This window comes from Mobula hypostoma, chromosome 11 (genome assembly GCF_963921235.1).
Source record: "Mobula hypostoma chromosome 11, sMobHyp1.1, whole genome shotgun sequence".
Taxonomy (NCBI): domain Eukaryota; kingdom Metazoa; phylum Chordata; class Chondrichthyes; order Myliobatiformes; family Myliobatidae; genus Mobula; species Mobula hypostoma.
The window spans coordinates 106705398-106732015 of NC_086107.1; the positions used below are offsets into that span (position 1 = coordinate 106705398).

The 26618-nt window shown below is 46.3% G+C and overlaps 1 protein-coding gene across 2 annotated transcripts in view; it reads left to right on the forward strand.

Moving 5' to 3' along the window:
- Window positions 1-6954: 6954 nt before the first annotated feature.
- eif3d (eukaryotic translation initiation factor 3, subunit D) overlaps window positions 6955-26618 on the forward strand; it is a 31942-nt gene continuing 12278 nt past the window's right edge. The window contains exons 1-10 of one of the 2 annotated variants that reach the window (XM_063062824.1): window positions 6955-7113; window positions 11982-12118; window positions 14958-15003; window positions 16139-16275; window positions 16782-16870; window positions 18137-18209; window positions 19765-19880; window positions 20424-20556; window positions 21981-22128; window positions 22952-23082. In XM_063062824.1, the coding sequence (XP_062918894.1) occupies window positions 11996-12118; window positions 14958-15003; window positions 16139-16275; window positions 16782-16870; window positions 18137-18209; window positions 19765-19880; window positions 20424-20556; window positions 21981-22128; window positions 22952-23082 (996 nt within the window). In that variant the 5' untranslated portion in view covers window positions 6955-7113; window positions 11982-11995. The remainder of the gene's footprint in view (window positions 7114-11981; window positions 12119-14957; window positions 15004-16138; window positions 16276-16781; window positions 16871-18136; window positions 18210-19764; window positions 19881-20423; window positions 20557-21980; window positions 22129-22951; window positions 23083-26618) is intronic. The other variant, XM_063062825.1, reaches the window with a different exon arrangement.

Here is a 26618-nt window from a genome sequence, read left to right on the forward strand (position 1 = left end):
TTGCGTGTGCAGGGGGGGTGGGGTTGATGTGGCTGTTCCATTTATGTTTTTTTTGTGCAGGGAGGAGGGATTTTGGGGGGGGGGTTGATGAACGAAAGAAACCGTTCTTTTCTTTCTTGGTTCGGTGGCTATCTGGAGAAGACGACTTCCAGAGTTGGATACTTTGATGATAAATGGACCTTTGAACGGTTAGTTTAATTAGTGCCTTCTGCTTCTAAATCTTGAGTTCCCTAAGAATCTAGGCTGGCACCCCAGACCCAGGTACAAAGTTTAAAGTAAGTTTATTATCAAAGTACATAAATGTCACCATATACAACCCTGGGGTTCATTTTCTTGCGGGCATTCACAGTAAATACAGGAACCACAATAGAATCAATGAAAGATCGCACCCAACTGTGGACAAACAACCGATGTGCAAACTGTGCAAATACAAAAAGAAAGGAATGATAATTATAAATAAGCAATAAATATCAAGAATATGAGATGAAGAGTCCTTGAAAGTGAACCTAGAGGCTGTGGGAACAGTTGGGTGATGGGGTGAGTAAAGTTATCCCCTCTGAAGAAGGATCTAGTGCTTTCCCGATGTATATGATGAATAAACTCTTCTCGGGTTTCCAGCCAGGTGCAAATATCGATTATAACAAATGTTTTGATGACAAACCCTCTCATCCTGAAGATGGCAGAGTTTCTCGTTGAAATACCGGTTATAATCAATACCTGTACCTGGCTGGAAGCCCGAGGAAAGTTTGATTATCCCCTCTGGTTCAAGAGGAACACAGTGAGAATATAGACCGAGACGGCACCCATGGGGGCTGGGATACGGACGCAACCAGCACCCATGGGATCTGGGGTGCACACAGAGCCAGCACCCCTGGGAGTTGGGACCCAGACATGTTACACTTGCTTTTAAGCCAAGACTTGCTCTCAGTTTTTCACGCTGTTCTGAATTCAAAGGTTTCAACATCCTAAGTGACTCCAGTAATGGGATTTATCATTTATAACTTCTGGTGTTTTTCTAAATGGGGCTCAGAATTTGCTCTCATACAGGATGAAACTGTTTAAAACCGTCCTAGGATTATTGCAAGAGGAACGTACGTGAGACTTGTTCATCCTTGAAATAACAATGTGAATGATTGTATGTATGTGACATAAAGAAATGACTTTACAGGAAACATTTGGTATAAACTTTTGCACATTTCTGTAATTTTGTTTTAATAAACTTTATTTTAAGGACATTTGACCCAAATGATTAACAGTGGCTGTTTTGGGGAGTACATTTCGGATTGCATTGGAAGGAGGATGGCAAGGTAGCATAGTGGTTAGCACACCGGTTTACAGTGCAGGTGACCCGGGTTCAATTCCCACCACTGAATGTAAGGAGTTTGTACGTTCTCCCTGTTTTCCTCCGGCTGCTCCAGTTTCCTCCCTCAGACATACCTGTTGGGGGGTTAATTGGTCATTGTAAATTGTCCAGTGATTAGGCCAGGGTTAAATTGGGGGAATCACTGGGCAGTGTGCTCAAAAGACCAATGCCACGCTGCATCTCGATAAATAGGGAAAAGTACTTCCAAAAGTATCTCGGTAAAGATGCAAGTATGGCATAAAACAGGGACTTCAAGTTCCTGAGTGTCAATGTCTCTGAGGCTCTAACCTGGTCCCAAAACATCGATGCAGCTATAAAGGAGGTAAGATTGCAACGCACATAGAAGCTGCTGGTGAACACAGCAGGCCAGGCAGCATCTCTAGGAAGAGGTGCAGTCGACGTTTCAGGCTGAGACCCTTCGTTCACCAGCAACTTTGATGTGTGTTGCTTGAATTTCCAGCATCTGCAGAATTCCTCCAGTCTGAGGCAAGATTGCAGCTGTGTTTCATTGGGAGTTTGAAGAGATTTGGTTTGTTACCTAAAACACTTGAAAACTTCTACAGATATACTTTGGTGAGCATTCAGACAGGCTGCATCACTGTCTGGTACGGGGGGGGTGGGGGGAGAGGGACTATTGCACAGGATCGTAAGAAGCTACAGAAAGTTGTAGAATCATCTCCATCATGGGCACTAGCCTCTGTAGTATCCAGGACATCTTCGAGGAGTGATGCCTCTATTATTCAGGACCCCCCATCTCCCAGGACATGCCCTCTTCTCATTGTTACCATCAGAAAGGAGGTACAGAATCCTGAAGACACACACTCAATGACTCAGGAACAGCTTCTTCCCCTCGGCCATACGATTTCTGAATGGACATTGAACCCACAAACACTACCTCGCTTTAAAAAAAATTTCTGTTTTCACCCTATTTTTAATTTAACTGTTTAATACACATAAATATACTCATCATAATCCACTTAATTTTTTTTCTGTCATTTAGTGCATTGTACTGCTGCTACAAAGTTAACAAATTTCACGACATATGCCGGTGATATTAAACCCAATTCTGATTCAGATTCTGACCACAATGTTGTGCCGCAAGATCAATCTGACCTTTCCCTCCCACATAAAATCTCTATTTGCCATTTATCCATACGCCTATCCCGGAGTCTCTTAAATCTCCCAAATGTACCTGCCTCCAGCACCACCTCTGGAAGCACGTTCCATGCACCCGCCACTCTCTCTGTAATAAAAAGCTACCTCCAGTGTCCAAGAAATTGGAATAACTTCAATGAAGTTCTTTAAAGTTACAAATAGTTTATACCTCTGCGTACGGGCTATGCCGTAGGCCTGACTTATACTTCTGCGTAGCCCTACGCCGTAGCGAGCATGCGTAGCTGTGTCTGCGTCGCTGTGCAATTCACCGCCAAAATGCCAGTTGGCGGTGGGGTTTCTATGCCACTGCGTTGAGTTTCTTCGTGAGAGACATAGACAAGGATTCAAATATTTCAAATATTTTCGGATGTCGGCAGGTAGATTTGACGATTCGGTTCACCGTCTCCAAGCATTTATTTCACATCAGACCAATCACAGTTGTTGCAGTCTGCGTTGCTGCGACGTGTGAGTTACATTTTTGGGGAGGTGCGCGTCACCCTGCGGCGTAGGGTACGCGGTACCTAGGGTGTACATTTGACGCAGAAGTATAAATTGGGCTATAGATATTCACATCTGTAAAGGTGGAGCTTTTCTCTTAGATTAGATTTTTATTTAGATTAGATTATGAGGACACTCAGTCCTTGTTTATTGTCATTTAGAAATGCATGCATTAAAGAATGATACAACGTTCCTCCAGAATGATATCACAAGAAACACAGGACAAACCAAGACTAAAACTGACAAAACCACATAATTATAACATATAGTTACAAGGGTGCAAAGCAATACCATAATTTGATGAAGAGCAGACCATGGGCACAGTAAAAAAAAGTCTCAAAGTCCCGATAGCCCCATCATCTCACGCAGACGGTAGAAGGGAGAAACTCTCCTGCCATGAACCTCCAAGCGCCGCAAACTTGCCGTTGCAGCACCATTGGAAGCACCCGACCGCAGCGGACTCTGAGTCCGTCCGGAAACTTCGAGCTTCCGACCAGCCCCTCCAACACAGCCTCTCCGAGCACCATCTCTGCTGAGCGCTTCGACCCCGCCCCGGCTGCCAAGCGACAAGCAAAGCCGAGGACTCGGGGCCTTCCCCTCCGGAGATTCTGGATCACACAGTAGCAGCAGCAGCGAAGCAGGCATTTCAGAAGTTTCACCAGATGTTCCTCCGTACTCTCACGTCTGTCTCCATCAAATCAGGATTGTGCACGGCACCCTACTTGACAAATAACAGACATCACCACCGGAGTGGCCGCTGTGAGCCGCGTCACGCCGCCATCTTCTCCTCTCCTCTTTGGAGTGAAGAAGGATAAGAGGCGACTTAATAGAGGCATATAAGATGATAAAAGGCATAGACAAAGTGGATAGCCAGTGCCTCTTTCCCAGAACAGAAATACCTAATATGAGAGGGCATAATTTGAAGGCGATTGGAAGAAGGTATCTGAGGATTGCCACAGCTAGGTACGGGTGATGGGTGCATGCTATCAGCTGCTAGGGGTGCTGGTAGAGGCAGATACAACGGGGACATTTAAGAGCCTCATAGGTAGACACAAGGATGAACGAGAAATGTAAGGTTGTGCTGGAGGGAAGTGTTAGATTAGTCATGGACCAGGGTAAGGTTCAAAATTGTTAACTGTCATTTCCAGTACACGAGTATAAAGGAGAATGAAATAATTGTTACTCCCGGATCCGCTGTAGCACAAAAGAACACAGTAATATCAAGAATACATTGTAAGATAGCTTACATACATATAACCATATAACAATTACAGCATGGAAACAGGTCACCTCGGCCCTTCTAGTCCGTGCCGAACTCTTACTCTCACCTAGTCCCACCGACCTGCACTCAGCCCATAACCCTCCATTCCCTTCCTGTCCATATATCTATCCAATTTAACTTTAAACGACAACATCGAACCTGCCTCAACCACTTCTGCTGGAAGCTCGTTCCACACAGCCACCACTCTCTGAGTAAAGAAGTTCCCCCTCATGTTACCCCTAAACTTTTGCCCTTTAACCCTCAACTCATGTCCTCTTGTTTGAATCTCCCCCACTCTCAATGGAGAAAGCCTATCCACGTCAACTCTGTCTATCCCCCATAGACTGGTTATATGTCCATAAAGTAAACGCTGGGCACAGGAGTGTCTGTACATAAGATGACAATAAAGTAATGTTGGTGGGGGTGTGATGGGGTGGGTTCGTGGGTGGAGCTGTTGATCAGTCTTACTGCTTGGGGGAAGTAACTGTTTTTGAGTCTGGTGGCCCTGGTGTGGATGCTACGTAGCCTCCAGGCTGAGGGTCAAAGCTGATGGTTGGCACAATATTGTGGGCCGAAGGGTCTGTACTGTGCTGTTTAACAGGGAAAGCAACTTGAAGGATGTCTTCCACAGGCCCTTGATGCTCCTCCTGAGTGAGAGAGGTCTGCAGTTCGGGAGGTTGTGTCAGAGGGGTGCAGTTTAATGGCAGTGCACTGCGTGCTGACAGAAGAGGGAGTCGATTTCGCAGTGGGGCGTGGATGCCAAATACACCGTCTGTTTTGTCCAGACGCCTCCCAGTCCAAGATCTGTGATGTGCAAGAGGCCCGAACCGGATGGTGCAGTCTCACTAAATGCAGAGATGGGCGAGGGCAGTCACAGTGGGCACATCTACACGGAGCACTGTCGCAGGAAAGCAGCATCCGTCGTCAGTGACCCCCCACCACCACCCAGGCCACGCTCTCTTCTCGCTGCTGCCGTCAGGAAGAAGGTACAGGAGCCTCAGGACTCGCACCACCAGGTTCAGGAGCAGTTATTATTGTTCTGCCCACTTGAACCAGAGGGGATAACCTCACTGAAATGATCCCTCAACCTATGGACTCACTTTCAAGGACAATATTCTCGATATTTATTGCTTATTCATTTATTATTATTTCTTTTTTCTTTTCCTGTTTGTATTTGCACAGACTCTCTTTGTTTTGCACGTTGTTTCTTCTTCCTGTTCTGTCGGGTGCGGGCTTCCACTGATTCTATTGTGTTTCTTGGATTTGCTGTGACTTCCCACAAGAAAATGTGTTGCATAAGCTGTCGTATATGAACTTTGATAACAAATTTATTTTGAACTTTGAACATTCATACAGCAGTAGCCTATTCAACCCATCAAGCCTTGGTATTGGTTCATTATTGTCACATCTGCCAAGATGGTCCACCACGGGGAAAGCCCTCCCCACCCTTGAGTACATCTGCATGAAGCAACATCCATCATCAGGGACCCCCAATGCCCAGACCATGTTCTCTTCTCTCTGCTGTCATCGGGAAGAAGGTACAGGAGCCTCAGGACCACCACCAGTAGGTTCAGGAACAGTTATTACCCCTCATCCATCAGATTTTTGAGCCAAAGGGTACAACGCGCAGCGTGCGTGGCCACTTCGGTGATGATGTCTGTTATCTGTCAAGTAGGGGACCGTTCACAATTCTGATTTGATGGGAGATGGACGTGAGAGCACGGAGGAACATCTGGAAAACTTCTGAAATGCCCGCTTCTCTGCCGCTGCTACTGTGTGGTAACCGGAATCTCCAGAGCAGAAAGCCCCGAAATCCTCGGCTTTGCGTGTTTCAGCGGCTGGGGAGAGGTTGAAGGCGCTCGGCAGAGGATGGCACTCGGGAGGCTGTATCGGAGGGGCTGGTCGGAAGCTCGAAGTTTTCGGACGGATGGATTCAGTGTCGGCTGTGGTCGGCTGCTCCCAAGGTATCGGCAAGTTGACGGTGCCTGGAGGTTTATGGCAGGGAGTTTCTCCCTTTTGCTGCCTGCTATCGGGGACTCGGGAGTCGATTGACTCGGGGACTTTGAGACTTTTTTTTACCGTGCCCATGGTCTGTTCTTCATCAAATTATGGTATTGCTTTGCACTACTGTAACTATATGTTATAATTATGTGGTTCTGTCAGTGTTAGTCTTTGGTTTGTCTTGTTTTCTGTGATATCACTCCGGAAAAACACTGTATCATTTCCTAGTGCATGTATGCATTTCTAAATGACAATAAAAAGAGGACTGAGTGTTCTCATAATCTAAAAAAAACTTTTCTCACCTTCACTTGCCCCATCACTGAAATGTTCCCTCAACCTATGGACTCACTTTGAAGGACTCTTCATCTCGCGTTCTTGATATTTATTGCTTATTTATTTAATGCTAGAAACATAGAAAACCTACAGCAAAATATAGGCCCTTCGGCCCACAATGCTGTGCCGAACATGTCCTTACTTCAGAAATAAAGTAAAGGCTGCAGCTGCAAAGTTTACGGCATTATCGTAAGAAGGCGCGGATCTGCTTTCTGGTAGTGTGGCACTGCTGTCGTAAAGTAGTTGTTAGAGACAGTCCAGTTTTAGGTGGTCTGGTTTAGTTTTAGAAAAATATTGTTTATTTCTCTGGACAAACAAACACTTGGGTAAAGTCTGCGCGGTCCACAAGGGGAAAAGACTTCGCGTTGGTGTTGTAGAAAACTCCGCCGTTGCGACAGTGTCGCGACACCCGCTTTGCGGCAGTGAGGCAGGCTCCCACCGTGGCGGAGCCGCCGGTTCTTCTCAAGTTTCAGAATCCGTCGCCATCGGGCGGGAAAGCCAGGTAAATGCGGCGGGGGGAGAGTTCCCGGAGGCTGAGCCGTAACCCAGGGCCAGGATTTTGTTTCTGTGAGGGCAGACTGAGGGATGGATGGAGAGGTTCCGGTCGGCGGCGTCAGACATCTCCCGGTTCACCCCCACCTCGGGCCTCCGTGTCGAGCCGCCTTTAGCCGAGAGTAATTCCGTGAGACTGGGCTGGGAGGGACGCTACAGCTGCTGGTTCAGTTCTGCGAAGCTGTGGTGGCCATTTCCGCCCCCCTCCCCGTTATGGAGACCGTCCACCCTACCCCTACCCCACCCCACCTTACCCTACCCTACCCCACCCCTACCCTACCCCCACCCTACCCCACCCCCTGAAACTCACCTCAACCTCAACCTCCCCTCTTGGTGCTTGATCCTCCAAAATATTCCGCATGGAATTTAAACTGGAGCTGGGCCCAAGGAGGAGATTTTTGAAGAAAAGCTGCCTTAAATTTAATTGGGCAAACGACAGGAATTCTGCAGATGCTGGAAATTCAAGCAACTTTTAAATTTAATTGGGTCTGGTTGTGTGACTGTGGTAGGATGAAGATTTAATGCTTTAATTGTGCGGGGGGTGGAAATGCTGTACACATCTGACTTGGTAGTTAGTATTTCAAATTGAGTTGAGTGCCCTCGTCCTCACGTGTTATGAGTGATTCCTCCTTTCCTGGTGGTACAGAGGGACCCCACAGCCCCCCATTCCACTGTTCATGACAGAACTGTGTTCAGCAAACTTGCCTCGATGATACACAGTGACTGGCTTGCCATTAGATTAAAAACTACGAGGGAGGCTGGACAAATGGTGAGGTGAAGAATTTTTCAGTCTGTTCCTGAAGTTCTGGCTTCTGCAGACTCAGCTTGTGCCGAATCCTGATACTTTACACTGTGACAGGCTTGTACCTCTCCCAGTGTTGAGGTGACCGCCTGCTGTTCCTGTGTGCTCATCAGTGCTAAATGATAACGTGGCAATTTGTCCATACTGCAGCCCAGCGCAAATGTGACAGACCTGAACCCTTCAATATTTCACCCCAGGGTTAAAACATTGACAGATTTGTATCTAATTCTGAATCTCAGTGTCGCAGAGTGATGCCCAGTAGATTCACCAGTATTTGCCAGTGTAACACAGGCAGAACTCTGCACACGATTAACGAACCTCAGGGTCACAAGATGATACCTCAGGGTTGCGATTACACTCGCTCCAGTGTTAACACAAATCCACATCAGTGTTACTGAGCTGTAGAGCGATAGTTAAGATACTTGTTAGTGTTTGATAAGGCAGAGTGTGAAAGATTATGGTGAGAAGGCGGGATATTGGGAGGGAAATGGATCAGTCATGATGGAAGGGCAGTACAAACTCGATGGGCCAAATGGCCTAATTCTATGTCTTATGGTCTTATATACATTGGTGTTGTGCTCTGATGTTAGAAACTAACAGATTATGGCCGGCTGATGGCGCCGGACGCCGAGGCGGAGGTTCCCGGGTTCGAACCCAGTCGGGTCCGGTCCTGAGTACGCTTTCCATCCGTGCCGGGTTGAGTGCCGAGATCGCAACTCGACCTCGTAAAATAAGGGAAAATACTACGAAAATGTCTGCGTGAGGAGTGGCGTGCCACCCCGTCCGTCTCTCTCTCTCTCTCTCTCACTCCGCGCCTTGTAAAAGCCATGAAAGATCCATCATAATGGATGCAGGCACATGCCAAAAGAAAAAAAGAAACTAACATTCATTTTATTTGTCACATGTACATTGAAAAATACGGTGAAATGTGTTTGTGTCAGCGCAGTAAGAATGTGCTGGGGGCAGCCTGCAAGTGTTGCCGTGCAGCGTAACGTATCTGCGGTGTACTAGTCCTAACTGTACACCTTTGAAATGTGGGAAGAAAGCCGGAGGAAACTCTGGGAAACTCTTACAGTTATGTCCACCAATACCAGTGTTACTCTGTGATCATCCCTCTGTCTGTTGGAGCCGAGACAGTGAATGACCAGTGCACACCAAACTATACAGTAACATTATGGGGTAACAGATGGTGTTATTATGGTAACAGCCACACAATGGTACCATAAGCCAGCACCTGAAACTGGACAGGATGATGGGACGTATTGCCGTCAGGGAGAGGCGGGTGTGTGGGATGGGATGAACCTAGTCTCCGGCCTCCACAGCAGCTCGCCTGGCTGTCACGCGTGAGGTCACCGGAGGCTCCGTTTCGGGAGGTGGTGCTGTCAGGATCGAGTCTGATGTCGTATGCAAAAGTAGATGTGCGCACTAGTGCAACAAAAAAACCCCGCAGTTGCATCACAGGCACATCACAGTAAGTAAACAGGACAACCTTTTCATTAAACAATGTGATTAGAACAAAAAACACACACCTCTTCTTTGTGCCAAGTGAATCTTAGCGACGTTTGGTGAGTCTGACCAGTGAGTTTGAGGGGCCAGTTTCCTGTGTCCACATGGGTCTCTCTGGCTCAATCTCGAGTTTTGTGTATACCTAGTCCACTGCTTCTTAGACACGCCTTTGGGATCAAGCATGATTTACTTCCAGCCTAGTTTAGCAGGTTCTGGGGTGGCTAATGAACTCCATATAGGGACCACAGACTCTTCCACACTGGGTCAGGGGGTGGCTAATAATGTCCACAAAATCTGTGAATCTGTCGGATTCATTACCACAGACGGCTGTGGAGGTCAAGTCATTGGATATAGTTAAAGCAGGAGTTGATAAATTCTTGATTGGTCGGAGCATGAAGGATATGGGGAGAAGGCAGAAGATTCAGGCTGAGAAGGAAATGGATCAGCCATGGTGAAATGGCGGAGCAGACTCGATGTGCTATTTGGCCTGATTTTGCTCCTATTTCTTATGGTTTAAAATGGCTGGAGGAACTCAGAAGCTCGCGCAGCATCAGCATTGATGGAGGGACATAAATTTTCAGGCCAAGGCTCTTCATTGGGATTGGGAAGGGACAGAATGCAGAACACTTTCCAGTCCTGATGTGTCTCGGCCTGAAATGTTGACTGTTTACTCCCCTCTGTAGATGCTGCCCGACCTGCTGTGTTCCTCTAGTACCATGTGTGTGTTGCTTAAGATTTCCAGACTCTGCAGAATCTCTTTTGTGTCTGAGGTGGCCAGTAGGATAGGCAGATGGTTAACTTGTGAGATGACAGGCTGTTTCCGCAGGGTCTTTCTCTGTGCTTCCGGTCTATGACTTTAAGGTCCTAACGTACTGTCCCAAATGCACTTTGAGTGATCATGGCTCGTCAGAGGTTCCCAGGATTGAGTGAGGATATTGCACTTCTGGGAAGCTTGGTATCTTTTTCTCCTGTCTGGCTGGAAAACAGCTCCTACGCTGACCCTGTGTGCTCCGGGAGCCGATTGTTAGGTGCACAAACCCAGTGTATCCAACTGGGATGAACCAGGGCATCAGCACTGTGGGTGTCAGCTTGGCTGTTTTTCCTCCTACCGAACCTAGGACAGTACAGCACAGGAAGAGGCGCTGTGGCACACAATGTCTGCGCTAACTGTGAATTCAGATTAAATTGATCCCATCTGCCTGTTTGTGAATCTCCCACCATGTTGATGTACTTGTTTAGATGCCTTCAAAATCTAACTATCTTACTGTTTCCTCCACACACCCAGCTAGCACAGTCCAGGTACCCATCTCTCTCTGTGTTTTTAAAAAAAAGTTACCTCACACAAATGCGGCAAAGTTTGGTGTTTTCCAGTGCCTTGGGATGCTCACTGTATGTAACCCAGGTCTCAGGGCAGGTACCACTGCTGTCCCATAGGCTGAGGATTTGATCTTCAGATACCCTTTCCGGCACTCGAACAAAGACTTTCTGCAACATTGAAGGCGGTGATGAGTTTTGACATCAGTGTCTGTCTACATCAAGACAGGCGTTGGCTGTTCGGTACACTCAGCACAATCGCTTTACAGCTCCAGTGATCACCTATCAGGGTTCAATTCCCCGCACCGACTAAGGAGTTTGTACGTTCTTCCTGTGACAGTGCGGGTTTCTTCCGGGACATACAGGTTAGGGTTAGTAAGTTGTGTGGGCATGCTCTGTTGGCCCCGCAAGCGTGGCGACACACGCGGGCTACCCCCAGCACATTCGTTGGGGCAAAATGATGCATTTCACCGATGTGCATGTGACAAAGCTAATCTTTAGAGACGGCTCCAGAAATAGGGAAAGTGGATCCCAGTTTTCAGGGTCTTACTGTGGGCCTGCATTGTCCCTACACTGGACAGGTACATGGATTGGAAAGGTTTAGCAGCTTATGAGCCAAATACTGGTTAATGAGACTAGCTTGGGTGGGGCAGGGATTAGTTGAGCTGAAGGGTCTGATTCTGTGCTGTAGGACTCCATGGCTATATTGATATGAGATAAATCCTTCAGAGAATGTGTGTGTGTGAGATGTGATAAGATAAGAGTGCATTTATTGTTCTTTGAAGGGGGTTTGGTATATTGGCATGCTTACCAGCTAAAGGACAATCCCAGACACTACAAGAATTGGATATTTCATGTCCAATATAGATAGAACTTAAAATAATTGGACAAAGGGTCATTCCTGGAGACATTTATTCCCAGGATGTGGCTCCAGTGTAGATTTTGAGATTCTTCCTTCTCTAACAGCTCTCTCCCTTTTCCTCTCTCTGCTCCCCGCAACTGTCTTCCACCTTCACACCCTGCGTTCCCTTTCCTTCCTGTGACTCAGACCCATCCCTGTCCCCTTCTCCAGTGATTTCTGCTTAATTGGACCAATTATGGTAGGAAATTGGAGGAGTGCCGGCATTTGCAGTCAGTGACCTGGTGTCCGCTATCTTACTCCCCACTTCATTGGGTGTTCTTTTGTCTTTCTGTAGCAGAACCGTAGAAGATGGCACGATTTCTGACCCCGGTGATCCAGGATAATCCTTTTGGATGGGGACCTTGTGCTGTGCCAGAGCAGTTCAAGGACATGCCATACCAGCCCTTTAGTAAAGGTGATCGACTGGGAAAGGTGAGTCTTCACTGTGTTGTGGAGGGTTTGGGATACCACTGTGACTTGGAAGGAGGTCTTTAGTACACACACAAGATGCTGGGGGAACTCAGCAGGTCAGGCAGCATCTATGGAAATAAATAATTAGTCAATGTTTCAGGCCAAGACCCTACATCAGGAATGGAAAGGAAGGGGAAAGATGTCAGAATAACAAGGTGGGGAGAGGGGAAGGAGGATAGCTAGTAGGTGATAGGTGAAGCCAGGTGGGTGGGAGCAGTAAAAGTCTGAAGAAGAAGGAATCTGATAGGATAGGAGGATGAACCATAGGAGAAAGGGAAGAAGGACGGTCATCGGGGTCGGGGTATGGGGTAGAGGTGATAGGCAAGTGAGGAGACGAAGTAAGAGGCCACGTGGGGAATGAAAGAAGAGGAGAAATCGATGTTCTTGCCATCAGGTTGGAGGCGACCCTGATAGAATATGAGGTGTTGCTCCTTCAACCTGAGAGTGACCTCATCATGGTAGAAGAGAAGGCCATAGACCAATATGTCAGAACGGGAATCGGGATAGGAATTAAAATGTTTGGCCACCAGGAAATTTGGTCTTTACCAACCTTCACCTGAAATGTCAGCTGTCCCCTTCCTTCAGCGGATGCTGTCCGATCCTCCAGAGTTCCTACAGCACCTTCTGTGTAGAGCAATCCAGTCAGTCCCTGTTCCCCCACTCTGTCCACGTGCCCTGCACAATAACACCTCAAGTGCCACATGATTTCCCTTTTGAACTAATTGCTTATTTTTGCTTCCACCACTGATGTAGAGAAGGAATTATAGGTCATGGAGTGGAAGAGGTTTTCCCTATATCTAACTCCTAGTCCATATTCTTTAGCCTTTGTATCGTAACTTATTGGAAATAGCTTTACTCTTGTTTAATTTTTCTTAACCTGTCATAGCTTGTACATCTCTAGCAAATACCCCTTTCGTCCAACCCCAGGTTCTCCCACTAAACTTGCTAAATAAAGTGTGTTATATCTGAACCATTCTGGACAACCTCTTCAGCAGAACCTAAAGGACCTTCACATGATGATTAGAAGTAAACTTAAAACTCTAGTTATTTCTTTGTAAAGGTTCAGCATAACTTCTCTCTTTTATATTGAATATTTCCACTAATAGCCCCAAGATTTGTTTGCTTTACGTATTATGTGTTTAGTAGGTTCTGCAACCTTCGCATGTCATTCTGCTCTCTCTCTTCCTGCTTACTCTTCAGAACTGTGTTACCTGATATCTCCTGCCCCAACCCATTAGATTACCTCACACATCTGTGTGTTAAATTCCATCTGCTATTTGTCTATTCATTCTTAACTCATTTTTTAAATCTAGGCAATCACACTCCCGTGAGCATTTTGTTGGTCAGCATTTTATGTGGTGCTTTGTCAATGCACGTGGAGAACAGTAACCGTGTTCTCTATGTCACCTGTGACATGTATACTGAAAGGTGCCAGAAAAGGGCCAGTAACATTAACTTATTGAGACGCAGCCCTTCTGGCCCTTTGAACCGCACTGCCCAGCAACCCCCGAGGTAATCCTAGCCAAATCGTGGGACCAATTAACCTATCAGCTGGGATGTCTTTGCACAGTGGGAGGAAACCAGAGCATCTGAAGGAAAGCCATGTGGTCACGGGGAGAACGTACAAATTCCTCACAGGCGGTGGCGGGAATTGAACCTGGGTCACTTTTACTGTGAAGCGTTGTGCTGACCACTGCAGTGCCACGTCATGAAGGATCCCAGCCACCCTGCTCATGGACTGTTTGTCCCACTCCCATCAGACAGAAGGCTATGTAGCATCCACGCCAGGACCACCAGCCTCGAAAACAATTGCTTTCCCCAAGCACTGAGGCTGATCAATACCTCCACCCACTAAACCACACTTCCACAACCTCCCCACTACCGCCCCTACTTTATCATTTCCTGTCAGATGTACCCTACATACAGACACTCCTGTACCTAGAGTCACTTTATTGACGTGCAGTCTGTTTTATGTATCTATATGTATTGTGTTCTTTATTTTATTGTGTTTTTAGTGCTGCATTGCATCTGGAGTAACAATTATTTTGTTCTCCTTAACACTTGTGTACTGGAAATGACATTAAGCAATCTTGAATTCTTCCCCGTTACTTCAACTAAAGAGGTTAATTTATGTTGGTTGAAAGTGACCTGCTTTTTACAAAGCCACATTGGCTCTCCTTAGTTAAACATCTGTAAGTGTCTTAATTTTTTTCTCTTATTGTTTCTAAACCTTTATCCATCACCATGGTTAAATTACTAGGAATATGCTGTAACCCTTTTTTTAAACAATGGTGTGCATTTTCCACTTTCTCTAAGCCTGTAGCACTTTGCTGTTCGGAGGTTAATTGTCCCGTGATTAGGCTAGGGTTAAATTGGGGGTTGCAGGACCTATTGTACATTATATCTTAATAATTTTTAAAAACTCTGAGAAAGACGCGTACCAATTTAGTAAAAATATCACTACAAGCACATAAAGATATCAGTAAGATACAGCCATGCAAAAAAATGCCCAGTCCCTGACTCCGTGAATGCCGCAGAAATCTGCAGTGGACCGCATTTGAGCTTGCGTTTTGCCGAGCGAACACTCGGGGACGGCGCCGACTGCAGCCTAAACACCGCGCCACAGCGCCCCTGGAGAAACGCACTAGCTCCAACTCCTCTCTCCTAGCAGCTGTAAGTGGGCGACGCTGCGACTGGGGGCCTAGTCTTCACAAATACAAGACAGCAAGCGCAGTTCGCATGTTAGGAAGTTAATTTGGTTTGTTCACTCTTAAGATGGTGTAACTATTTATCTTTGCAGGTTGCTGATTGGACAGGAGCTACCTATCAGGATAAGAGATACACCAGTAAGTACCAGTGTGCTTTTGTTCGATATTCTCCCCTACCCAGGGTTTCTTGCCCTTTTCTGGTAGAACAGATACAGTTGTATATTTTGTAGCTGCTGCCTGTCTATCTGCAGGAATGTTACTTCTTTCCCTCTTGGCCCCTGCTAAACCGAACGCAGTCCCAATTCCAATTCTGGGGTTTTCTGGCAAGCACACATATTGGGTAAGGTTAAATCCATCATGACTGCATCTTTATCCAGAGCCAACATTTTTCCCCAACTCAGCAAAAGTATGACAGATTATCGGGTCAAAACCTCGTTGCTAAATTTGCAGATTTAATTGTTAGCGTCAGGTTTGTAGGGGTGGTTTTGGGGGCAGCCTAGGGAGTTGGGGGGCAGGTTAGGGTTTAGGAACTGCGAGGAGTGGAGTTGGAGGTAATGGGCAGTAAATGTTGGAGTCTAGGAGTCGGAGCTGCATTGGAGTGGGCTGGAGCTGGAGTCAGCGTGCTCTGCAGTAGAAGGCGTTTAATCCTGTGGGTGGGTGTTGGGTTGGACAAGGGTTACTGACCCACCCCACCACCAGTTGGCAAATCCTGGGCAGGATTTAGACGAAACTTGACGAGTCCAGAAGTCAAGGCCCGATGTCTGCAACTGCAAGTCCGCAGCCAGTGTCTGAGAGCCTGTGTGTTCAGGGTGAAGGACTTTGAAGATGACATGTCCTAGGAATTGGAGGGATGCGGGTGTGTGTGTGAGAAAGGGGGCTTGTTTGATTTCTTTTTTGGTGGTGGTGTTGCTGTTGCTTGTGTTGGGCTACTGAACACTTCGGACGTGCTATGTTGGTGCCAGACAGCGTGGTGACATTCCTAGGTTGTGTTGGTTGTTGACACAGAAAATGCATTTCATTGCATCTTTCAAATGTACATGTAATGAATAAATGAATCTGAATCTGCTGTGTGTGTGCGGGGAAATTGGCTAGGTGTGTGGGGAAATTCACTGTGAATCAGTGATTACCCTTTTGAATAATTTAATTGGCTGTGCAGGCCACGGGATGTAGTGCTGGTGTATGACACTGTAGAAATGCAACTTCTTCCTGGCATGCAAAGATACCGCAGTATTGCTAGCAAAGCGCTCTCTCACTCACTTCCTCTCCCCCACAGACAAGTATTCCTCCCAGTTCGGCGGCGGCAGTCAGTATGCCTACTTCCACGAGGAGGATGAGACCAGCTTCCAGCTCGTTGATACTGCTCGCACCCAGAAGACCGCGTACCAGAGGAACCGCATGCGATTCGCTCAGGTAAAGCCTCTTGGGAGCTGTGTCTACTTCAGGTGGAGTTGGGGAGTGTCCTTGGGATTGGTGAAAGTTAATGAGATCTTGGGACAGGTCCAAGAAAGTTAGACTTTAAAACAATCTGCGGAGGTATAATGGTTGGGTCACCCTACTAATATGGGGATCTGAGTATCGAGCATGGGTTCAAAACCTACTAAAGTTTAATTAACCTACCAACCGGTACATCTTTGGATTGTGGGAAGAAACCCACGTCACGGGGAGAGCGTACAGGCTCCTTACAGGCAGCGGAGGGAAATGAATCTGGATTGTCTGTACTGTAAAGCATCGTGCTCACCACTACGTGCTCATATCTGCGAGCCTAGGTACTGGCATCTTGGGGCAGTGGCTCTGTCAGTTGGGCCACTGTGTCACCCACGCTCATCGTTAACTCGCAGGTTGTGTGTGTGGGATAGAACGAATGTTCGTCAGTAATCCACTCAGTGCAGGACTGATGCTTGTTTGAACGTTTTCAGCAAAGAAACATGAGGCGGGAGAAAGATCGGCGTCAGCTGCTGCAGTTCAACATGCAAACCCTTCCAAAGAGTGCCAAGCAGAAAGAGAGGTGAGCAGCCATTGCAGCAACCGATCTTTATTCCCTCAAGCACCCTGCTGTTGTTCATCCTCCTGCTCCCCCAATTATTGCTCCGTGCATCAGTTGGCAGCCTATTTGCCTATAGGAGTCTTCAATTTCCTCTTGATGATGTGATTGGGCAGGACTTGGAGTTGCCTTACCAGGTAGTGGAAACTGGTTTAATAATGGTTTTCGGGGGGGGAATGAATGAAGAAGGATTCTGCAGGAATATGAGGGAAGAGTGAGACAAACGGGATTGTTCTTGGAAAGACCTGGCATATTAAAGGGCTAAATTCAATACTCATGATCCACCTGACATGTACATCCATATCATAGATAGTGACTGGGAATGAAGTAGGATTCGTGTTCGAGTCAAGATGACCAATTTCTCTCTCTTTCAACATATAAAAAAAACTTTTTCCCAATTAAGTGAAACCCAATCCCCATTCACATTATTAGAGACGCAGAGCACCGAAACAGGCTCTTTGACCCGTCTGCCTTGACCCATTGACCTGCAGCCTGGACCATAGCCTCCGTACCCCTCCCATCCATGTACCTGTCCAAGCTTTTTTTAAGTGTTGAAATTGAACCCACATCCACTACTCCCGCTGGCAGTTTGTTCCACACTCTTACCACCCTCTGAGTGAAGAAGTTCCCCCTCATGTTCCCCTTTAACATTTCACCTTTCACCCTTAACCCACTACCTCTAGTTGTAGTCTCAGTCAACCTCAGCGGCGAAAGTTTGCTTGCATTTACCCAATCTATACCACTCATAATTTTATATACTTTTATCAAATCTTCCCTCATTCTCCTGCACTCTCCTCAACCCTTGGTAACATCCTTATAAATTATTGTTGGAATCGGGGATTTATTTAGTGAGAACATAAGAATTGACCGGTGTACATTGACTGGTGTACAGAGCGATACGACGGAGAATGTTTAAACATAATGTGTGCAACTCTTTGTAGTTAGATGACACTGACTCTTAGGTAGAACTGGCCTCCTTGAAGACGTATCCTTCCTACAGACTTGCCTGTGCTTTTCACAGACTGAAGTCTTCCTGTGCTTGAGTTAGAGTAGTGGAAAGCTCTTGGCAAGATTCTGGTATGATGCCTTCCTGAGTTGAGCAGCTAGCCATTGCTTGGGATTCCGTGAGCCTGGAAGATCGACTGCGTGGCTGCACACTTGGATTTAGTGTTTAGACAATTGGAGTTGTTTCCCTGTTATCTCACGCATTCGTCCATGCTGTCGTTCTAGAGACCGTTTGAGACTGCAGAAGAAATTTCAGAAGCAGTTTGGTGTGCGGCAAAAGTGGGACCAGAAAAACCAGGTCAGTATTCAAACTTTGCCTTTCCTTCAAGAAGCTAAAAGGTGTTGGTCCAGTCTGAGATTAAGGAATTTGAGGATGAACAGTTCCACACGTTGTTGGAAAGGCTGTGTGTGAGAGAGTGTGTGTGTGTGAGAGAGTGTGTGTGTGTGAGAGAGTGTGTGTGTGTGTGAGAGTGTGTGTGTGTGTGTGTGTGAGTGAGTGTGTGTGAGTGTGTGTGTGAGTGTGTGTGTGTGAGAGAGAGTGAGGTTTCTGTGGCTATTTCAGTATTCAACAGCTGATGCTGTATTTTGCTTCTTGTTAACAAGCTGTTTCAGAATATTGACTGGAGATTTTTTGCACATTAATTGATAAATGATTTTCCTGTGTCCATTCTGATGGATTGCAAGTATGTTTAGTATCTGTCTGATGGACACATGCAGTAGATGGGTTGATTATTCCTTCTTCAATGGGTCGGCTACCCGGGGTCCCTTCTCTGGTAGGATAAGTGGGCACGATTCAAATCTCTGGGTAGGTTTGGTCCTACAGGCATGGAACTTATTTTAACTTCTATAAACTTATATATAAACTTAATATATAAACTTAAGTTTATTGAATGGATTCATCCTCTTTTTGACTTGGAAGGGATTGCAACTGGAGACCCATTTTGAGACAATGAATGCCCACTTAGTCAGGCAGCTGATGAGCTGGAGTAATTGAAAATATAATGGATGTCCCAGTTGGCCCACATGTTTGGGTGGGTGACATTTGAGATGTTTAAAAACTGGACTTCCTGGCTGACCAAGATTTAACATTGCTGGTTTTTGTAATAGGGTGGGCATTGTTATTGTGAACAAAAACGAGGGATTTTACACTGCCCTCTGTGTTTGAGAGCTTTAGTCCTGTGTGTGTAATGGACAGTTACAGCACTTTAATAACCCTCCACAGTTCTACCTCGTCTGCAAATCTTCTCCATTCCTCTAACCCTTGGGATCTTTCAATTTTTTTGAAGCCCGAAACTTTGCTGATTTCTAAATTTAACTGCGCCGCCACTAATAGGCCTTAATCTCTAGAACTTCTTCTGTAATCCTCTCAAATCATCTTTCCTCCTTTAAAAAAGCTCCTTTAATCTTGAGACGCCTGGCTTAATGTCCTTGTGAAGCTCAGTGGCTTTTCTTGTGTAATTGGTAATATTCCTTGAACTTTGCAACACTTCTGATACTTCAAAGAGATACCTGCAGCGTGTCCATTGATACGTCAGAAGGCAGTGAGAAGCCTTGCTTGTGTCAAGAGCAAACACAGTCTGGGCATGTGCTGGCAGCAGCCTGCAGGTGTCGCCATGCTTTTGGTACCAACCTAACGTACCCGCAAAATAGCAACCCGTACGTCTTTAGAATGTGGGAGGGGGTCAGGGGGGGGGATGGAGGGTGGGTGTACAAGCTCCTTAGAGCGGCAGAATTGAATCCAGTCACTGGTGCTGTAAAGCATTACTCCAACCGTGCTGCCCTATAAAGGATCTGCATAAACAGAACTTGTTGTCTGGGCTTGTTCACGTGTCCCTTGTTTGTTACTGACACAGCTGAAGCCAAGGGATTCTTCAGTTGAAGTGCGGAGTGACTGGGAAGTGAAGGAGGAGATGGACTTCCCAAGGCTGATGAAGATGAGATACATGGAAGTGGCTGACCCCAGTGATATGTGAGTGTTTTTAACATGAACCTTGATTCCATAAACCATAAGCTGTAGGAGCAGACTTGGGCTTGGCCCATCGAGTCTGCTCTGCCATTTCACGTGGCTAATTCATTTTCTCTCTCGTTTCCCACTCTACAAGAATTGCCCACCTAACCTTGCCCAGCTTAAATGAAGCAGATAGGTGACCTCCTCTGGTTCGTTGTTGTGATGCCTCTTGCTGGCAGTAGATTTGCGCAGTTGACATTTTGAGTGTAATTGTGATTTCTGCGATGCAACTGTTCCGCAGCTCTCTCCAGTCTCATTAGAAACCCCGTGGTCGCACAGTACTGTCTGCTGTCAGTGTTTCGCCCCATAGTTTCAGCTGACTTGCACGTGTGTTGAGGGACTGTTGTGTTGTCAGATGTGCTATAAGACATTAAACAAGTCTGTTGAGTGGGTCATTCCTTAGCGATTCCAGTGTACTGCTTGGAATTTATATCTCAACTGTGCCATCAGAACGGCTGATCTGTTCATGGTGTTGATGTTATATGCTGTCTTTTATCCCCTCAGAGAGTGCTGCGGTACCTTGGAGTACTACGATAAGGCCTTTGACCGAATTACCACGCGGAACGAGAAGCAATTGAGAAGTATCAAGAGGATTTTCCACACCGTTACCACCACTGATGACCCTGTAATTCGCAAGGTTAGCAGACTGATCCGGCGTTGTTTGCCACTCCTGTGGGGCAGGAGCATCTCATAATCTTCACACAAAGCAACAAAGATCTGTGCAGAATGACAACTCAAATCTGAACAGACTGCAGGCGGAGAGATGATTTCCTCTTGTCAGTCGTGGCTAGAGGCTGATTTGGTCCAAGTAACAGATTGATTTTACACACGTTATTATTGATGGGAGTTGTCTGGGGGGGAAGCAGGAGATATTGCCCTCCTGAACGTAACCCAGGGGACTGATTGCTGTAACTTTAGTGAACAGTTCAGAGGATGTCTGGTGTAGTCTTGAGAATATTAAAGTTACCCCATCTCCCACCGATTATTGACAGCCCTTTTTTGGCTGTTTTATTTAACTCCTGTTCCTTTCACCTAAGAGCTCCACGTTCAAATTAAAGATCACATTCCAGTTTAATTATCATTCAACCGTACATGAATACAGCCAAGTGGAACAACGTTCTTCTGGGGCCAAACATACTCAGCACATTCAAGGTAGCGAGCACACATGTAGTCACGCAAAAAAAAAAGTATAGCCCAACTTCCTGGGTGACGTGTCCCACAAATTGATGGTGCTGTTCCCAGCAGTCTGCAGACAGACACACGTTCCAACAATGCTGACTGTGCAGTGCTATTGGAGGGAAGGGGTAAACTTTTCTCAAAGTCAAGTTTATTGTCACACACCAGTGCCGGGAAAAGCTGACTTACAGCAGCGTTCGCAGGCACCTAGCTTCATGTAAGCAGCCTTGACAAGAAAAGCATAAAATAAGCGTCAGTCATACACAACTTTTAACAAGAACAATTAGAACAAAAGTAATTCCCCTTGTAGTGCAGAGTTATCAAAGTGTTTGGAATGTTTCTACACTCTAGTGATGAAGGTTGTGCCCACTGGTTCAAAAACTGAACAAAGGGAAGTAACTGTAACTGAACCTGGTGGTGTGGGACTTCGGGCTTCTGTACCTCTTGCATGATGGGTGAAATTTAATTAGGATTGGAGCTTGGGACTACTGGCATTCCTGAAGAGAAATAAAAAGCCAGCATTTTGGATTAAGATTCTTTATTGAGTCCTGATGAAGGGTCTCGGCCCAAAACATCAGCTCTTTATTCCCCTCCATAGACGCTGCCTGACCTGCTGAGGTCCTCCAGAATTTTGTCTGTGTTACTCTGGATCTCCAGCATCTGCAGACTTTCTTGCGTTTACCTGCACTCCTTTTCTGTGTGTAGTTACAGGTTAATGTCAAACACAACAAAAACTCGGGCCAGTGTTAATCCTGAAATTTGTTGGGTGTTGACAACGCGAATCCTGTGGCCCGGTGGACGTTGAGGTGGTGTGTCTGCTGCTGCCAGATTGGAAGGAGGGATATATTGCCTGCTACCTAGTTCAGTGCCTGTGTTTGTTTCCAGCTCGCCAAGACTCAGGGAAACGTATTTGCGACGGACGCCATCCTGGCCACACTGATGTGCTCCACCAGATCTGTGTATTCTTGGGATATCATCGTGCAGCGAGTCGGTTCCAAGCTGTTCTTCGACAAACGCGATCACTCTGACTTCGGTAAGGACACGTGTGACAGTCCAGTCAGAACTGCTGTGCCCCTTTGTTCTGTCCACCACAACAGGCGGAATTTCCCGGTGGCCATTCTTTTCAATTTGCATTCCAATTCCCATTTCAACATGTTGGTCCGTGGCCTCCTCTACTGTCACGATGAGGCCACACTCAGGTTGGAGGAGCAACACCTCGTATTTCATTTGGGTAGCCTCCAACCTGATGACATGAACATTGATTTCTCTAACTTCGGGTAATTTCTTCCACCTTTCCTCACTTCTCTACCCCTCCTCGCTGCCTTTTTCCATTCCCTGTTCTGGTTGTCCTCTCACTCCTTTTCTTCTCCTCACCTGCCCATCACCTCCACCTGGGTGACCCTCCTCCTCTTTCTCCCATGCTCCGCTCTCCTCTCCTATCAGAATTCTCCTTCAACCCTTCACCTCTTCCACCTGTCACCTCCCAGCTTCTTGCTCCCTCCCTCACTTGGTTTCACCTGCCAGCTTATACTCCTCCCCCCCCCCCCCCCCATCTTCTTATTCTGGCTTCTGCATCCTTCGTTTCCAGTCCTGATAAAGGGTCTTGGCTGAAAATGTTGACGAGTTATTCCCCTCTATGGATGCTGCTTGACTTGCTGAGTTCTTCCAGCATTTTGTGTGCGTTGCTCAAGATTTCCAACATCTGCAGAATCTTTTGTCTTAGTGTTTTTTAATGTATTGTGTCCCCTCAGCCTCTCGTTAACCTGCAGTTTAAAATCTTAGTTATCTGAATGGCGAATTGGGTGCGATGCTCAGAAACAAAGCCACTGAGTAATTAGCTCTTTTAAATCATTCAGACCTACTGACGGTCAGCGAGACTGCGAATGAACCCCCTCAGGATGAAGGGAATTCTTTCAACTCGCCCCGTAACCTAGCCATGGAGGCCACCTACATCAACCACAACTTCTCCCAGCAGTGCCTGAAGATGGTAAGGAAGGGCTCACCCCAAACTTGTTTCTTGCCTCTCACTTAAAGATGCTAGTAAGAGAGAGTGGTGTTTCCGTTCTATCTCAGAAATGTTATTGAGGGCTTTGGGTGGATGTGGGAAAACTGGATAGAAAGCAGTATTCTCATTTGATTGTACACTTGGTGGCCACTTTATTATGAACCTGCTGTACTTCATTAAGTGGCCACTAAGTGTGCGTTTATAATTTTCTGCTGCTGTAGCCCATCCTCTTCAAGGTTTGTCTTGTGTGTTCAGACAAGCTTTAGTGCACACTGCTGTTATACTAGCTGAGTTAACTTCTTGTTTGGCCAATCTCCTCTGACCTCTCTCATTAACAAGGCATTTTCACCCACAGGACTGCCTCTCACTGGATGTGTTTTTTTGTTTTTCACATCATTCTCAAAACTAGAGACTTTTGGGATCAGCAGTTTGTAAGCTACTCAAACCACCCTGTCTGGCACCACGAATCATTCGACAGTCAGTCAATTAGATCACATTTCTTCCTCCATTCTGATGTTCGGTCTGAACAACAACTAAATCTCTTGATCATGCCTGCATGCTTTTTATGCACTGAGTTGATTGATTATCAGAATCAGGTTTAATATCATTGGCATATGTCATGAAATTTGTTAACTTGGCATCAGCGCTAAAATGTAATACATGATAATAATAGAAAAATACTGTGCATTACAGTAATTATATACATATTGAATAGTTACATAAGTACTGCAAGAAAAGTAGTCAGGTAGTGTCACATTCAGAAATTGGATGGCAGAAGGGATGCTGGTCCTGAGTCATTGAGTGTGTGTCTTCAGACTTCTGTACCTCTTTCCTGCGGTAACAATAAGAGGGTGTGTCCTGGGTGATGGGGATCCTTAATAATGGTGCTGCATTTCTGAGGCACCGTTCCTTGAAGATGTCTTGGATACTATGGTGGCTGATGCCCATGATGGAGCCGACTAAGTTTACAACTTTCTGTGTCTTACTTTGATCCTGTGCAGTAGCCCTCCCCCCCCCATACCAGATGTTGATGAAGCCAGTCAGCATGCTCTCCATGGTACATCTGTAGATGTTTTCAAGTGTTTTAGGTGATAAACCAAATCTTCTCGAACTCCTAATGAAATAGTCATAGTCATACTTTATTGATTCCGAGGGAAATTGGTTTTCGTTAGTTGCACCATAAATAATTAAATAGTAATAAAACCATAAATAATTAGTAATATGTAAATTATGCCAGGAAATAAGTCCAGGACCAGCCTATCGGCTCAGGGTGTCTGACCCTCCAAGGGAGGAGTTGTAAAGTTTGATGGTCACAGGCAGGAATGACTTCCTATGATGCTCAGTGTTGCATCTCGGTGGAATGAGTCTCTGGCTGAATGTACTCCTCTGCCCACCCAGTACATTATGTCCAAGATGGCATGCAACTTGCAATCCTCTTTTTGGACACCACCGTGAGAGAGTCCAGTTCCATCCCCACAACATCACTGGCCTTACGAATGAGTTTGTTGATTCTGTTGGTGTCTGTCACCCTCAGCCTGCTGCCCCAGCACACAACAGCAGACATGATAGCACTGGCCACCACAGACTCGTAGAACATCCTCAGCATCGTCCGACAGATGTTAAAGGACCTCAGTCTCCTCAGGAAATAGGGACGGCTCTGACCCTTCTTGTAGACAGCCTCAGTGTTCTTTGACCAGTCCAGTTGATTGTCAATTCGTATCCCCAGGTATTTGTATAAATATAGCTGCTATCTTGCCTTCGTTATAGCTGCATCAGTATGTTAGGATCAGGTTAGGTCCTCGAGATATTAACACCCATGAACTTGAAATTGCTCACTCTTCCCACTTCTGATCCCTCTGTGAGGTCTTCCCTTTCTGAAGACCACAATCAGCCCTTCGGTCTTACTAATGCTGAGTGCAAGATTGTTGCTGCGACACCACTCAACCAGCTGGTATATCTCGCTCCTGTACGCCCTCTCGTCACCATCTGAGATTCTGCCAGCAATGGTTATATCTTCAGCAAATTTTTAGATGGCATTTGGGCTGTGCCGAGCCACACAGCCATGGATGTAGAGAGAGAGTAGAGCAGTGGGTTAAGCATACATCCCTGAGGTGCGCCAGTGTTGATTGTCAGCGATGTTATTTCCAATCCGCACAGATTGTGGTCTTCCAGTTAGGTTAGGAAGGTGAGGATCCAATTGTAGAGTGGGCCCAGGCTTTGTAGCTTTTTGATCAGGACTGCAGGAATAATTATATATTTGCATTAACGAGCAGGTGTACCTAATAAAGTGGCCACTGGTGCAGGTCGGAGGGAGATTTGTTAATACATGTTCTAATTTGTATCCAGTTGCGGAGGCATTTTTAATCGTCTATGGCACCTCTGGTGAAAGGACGTGTCCATTCTGGGGTAGCTCACTCACCTTTGGTCCCCACCGGCCACTGAGCTCTCACTTGTGGCTCCAAAGTGACTGTTTGCATGCAACAACAGTCATTTCAACAGGTGGGCTAAACTAGGTGAGGGTCGCCAGCGGCCTCATACCCTAGTGAGATAGGGACATGCCTGTACTAGCATATAAATTCAGCTCCAGTGGGCTGGGCAGCTGAGGTCAACGGTACAATCTCGCGGCCGGGAAGGCGGTTCTGCAACACTTCCTGGAGAGTGACGATCATAACAAGCCACAGAAGTCACCGTCATCCACTGCAGCAAGGAAGACCCCAGCTGTGATGACTTTGTTCCACTTTACCTGCACTTCCAAGGTTGACAGAGTGGAGCTGCCCCAATGTTCCGGCTTTTCCGTTCTAAAAAAACTTCTCTTTGTGCAGATCAATCAATTATTAAAACTCTGGGAAAGGACAAAGGTAACATTATTCAACAGAGAGTCGTAGAGTAATCGTGCAGAAACAGGCCCTTCGGCCAACTCGACAATGCTGACCTGATGGTGTTCCTTTTGGCCCATGTCCTTCTGAACCTTTTGTCTCCATGTATCTGCCCAAATGTCTTTAAAACGGAATTTCTTTTCATATAGTGTGTTGTGCTGTGAACGGCACTGTGTGAAAAAGCAATGGAGGCAGATTCAGTTATTTAAAAGGCTCAGAATAAAAGAAATTCGGGCTCTGTTGACTGAGCAAAGTAGGGTACGAAGGGTTAAATGGTTTCCTTCGCTGCAGTACCCTTCTTTGATTAAAATGAGATTCCATTCTGCTGCATCCGGAAAGGTTGGTTAAATGTGAAACACCTACTTGTTTTAACAATTCGGTTTAGGCTGTGCACGGCTGAAGACATTAAAAACAACACCACCTCCTCCAGTCTCGGAAGGTTTGCTGACCTAATCCTGCGGATTGACGTTTTAGCGCCTTATTAAATGACCTGCGAATGAAAGGATTGCCTCCGCTTTTATGACTGGCTTACCCAGTCGTGATGTTTCTAAAGAGCAGCGCTGTCAATCTCGGGCGCTTCTTCCCGGGAATCTTTCTCACTGGTAAAATATCACTACTCTGCGCGTGACCGCCGAAAAAAAC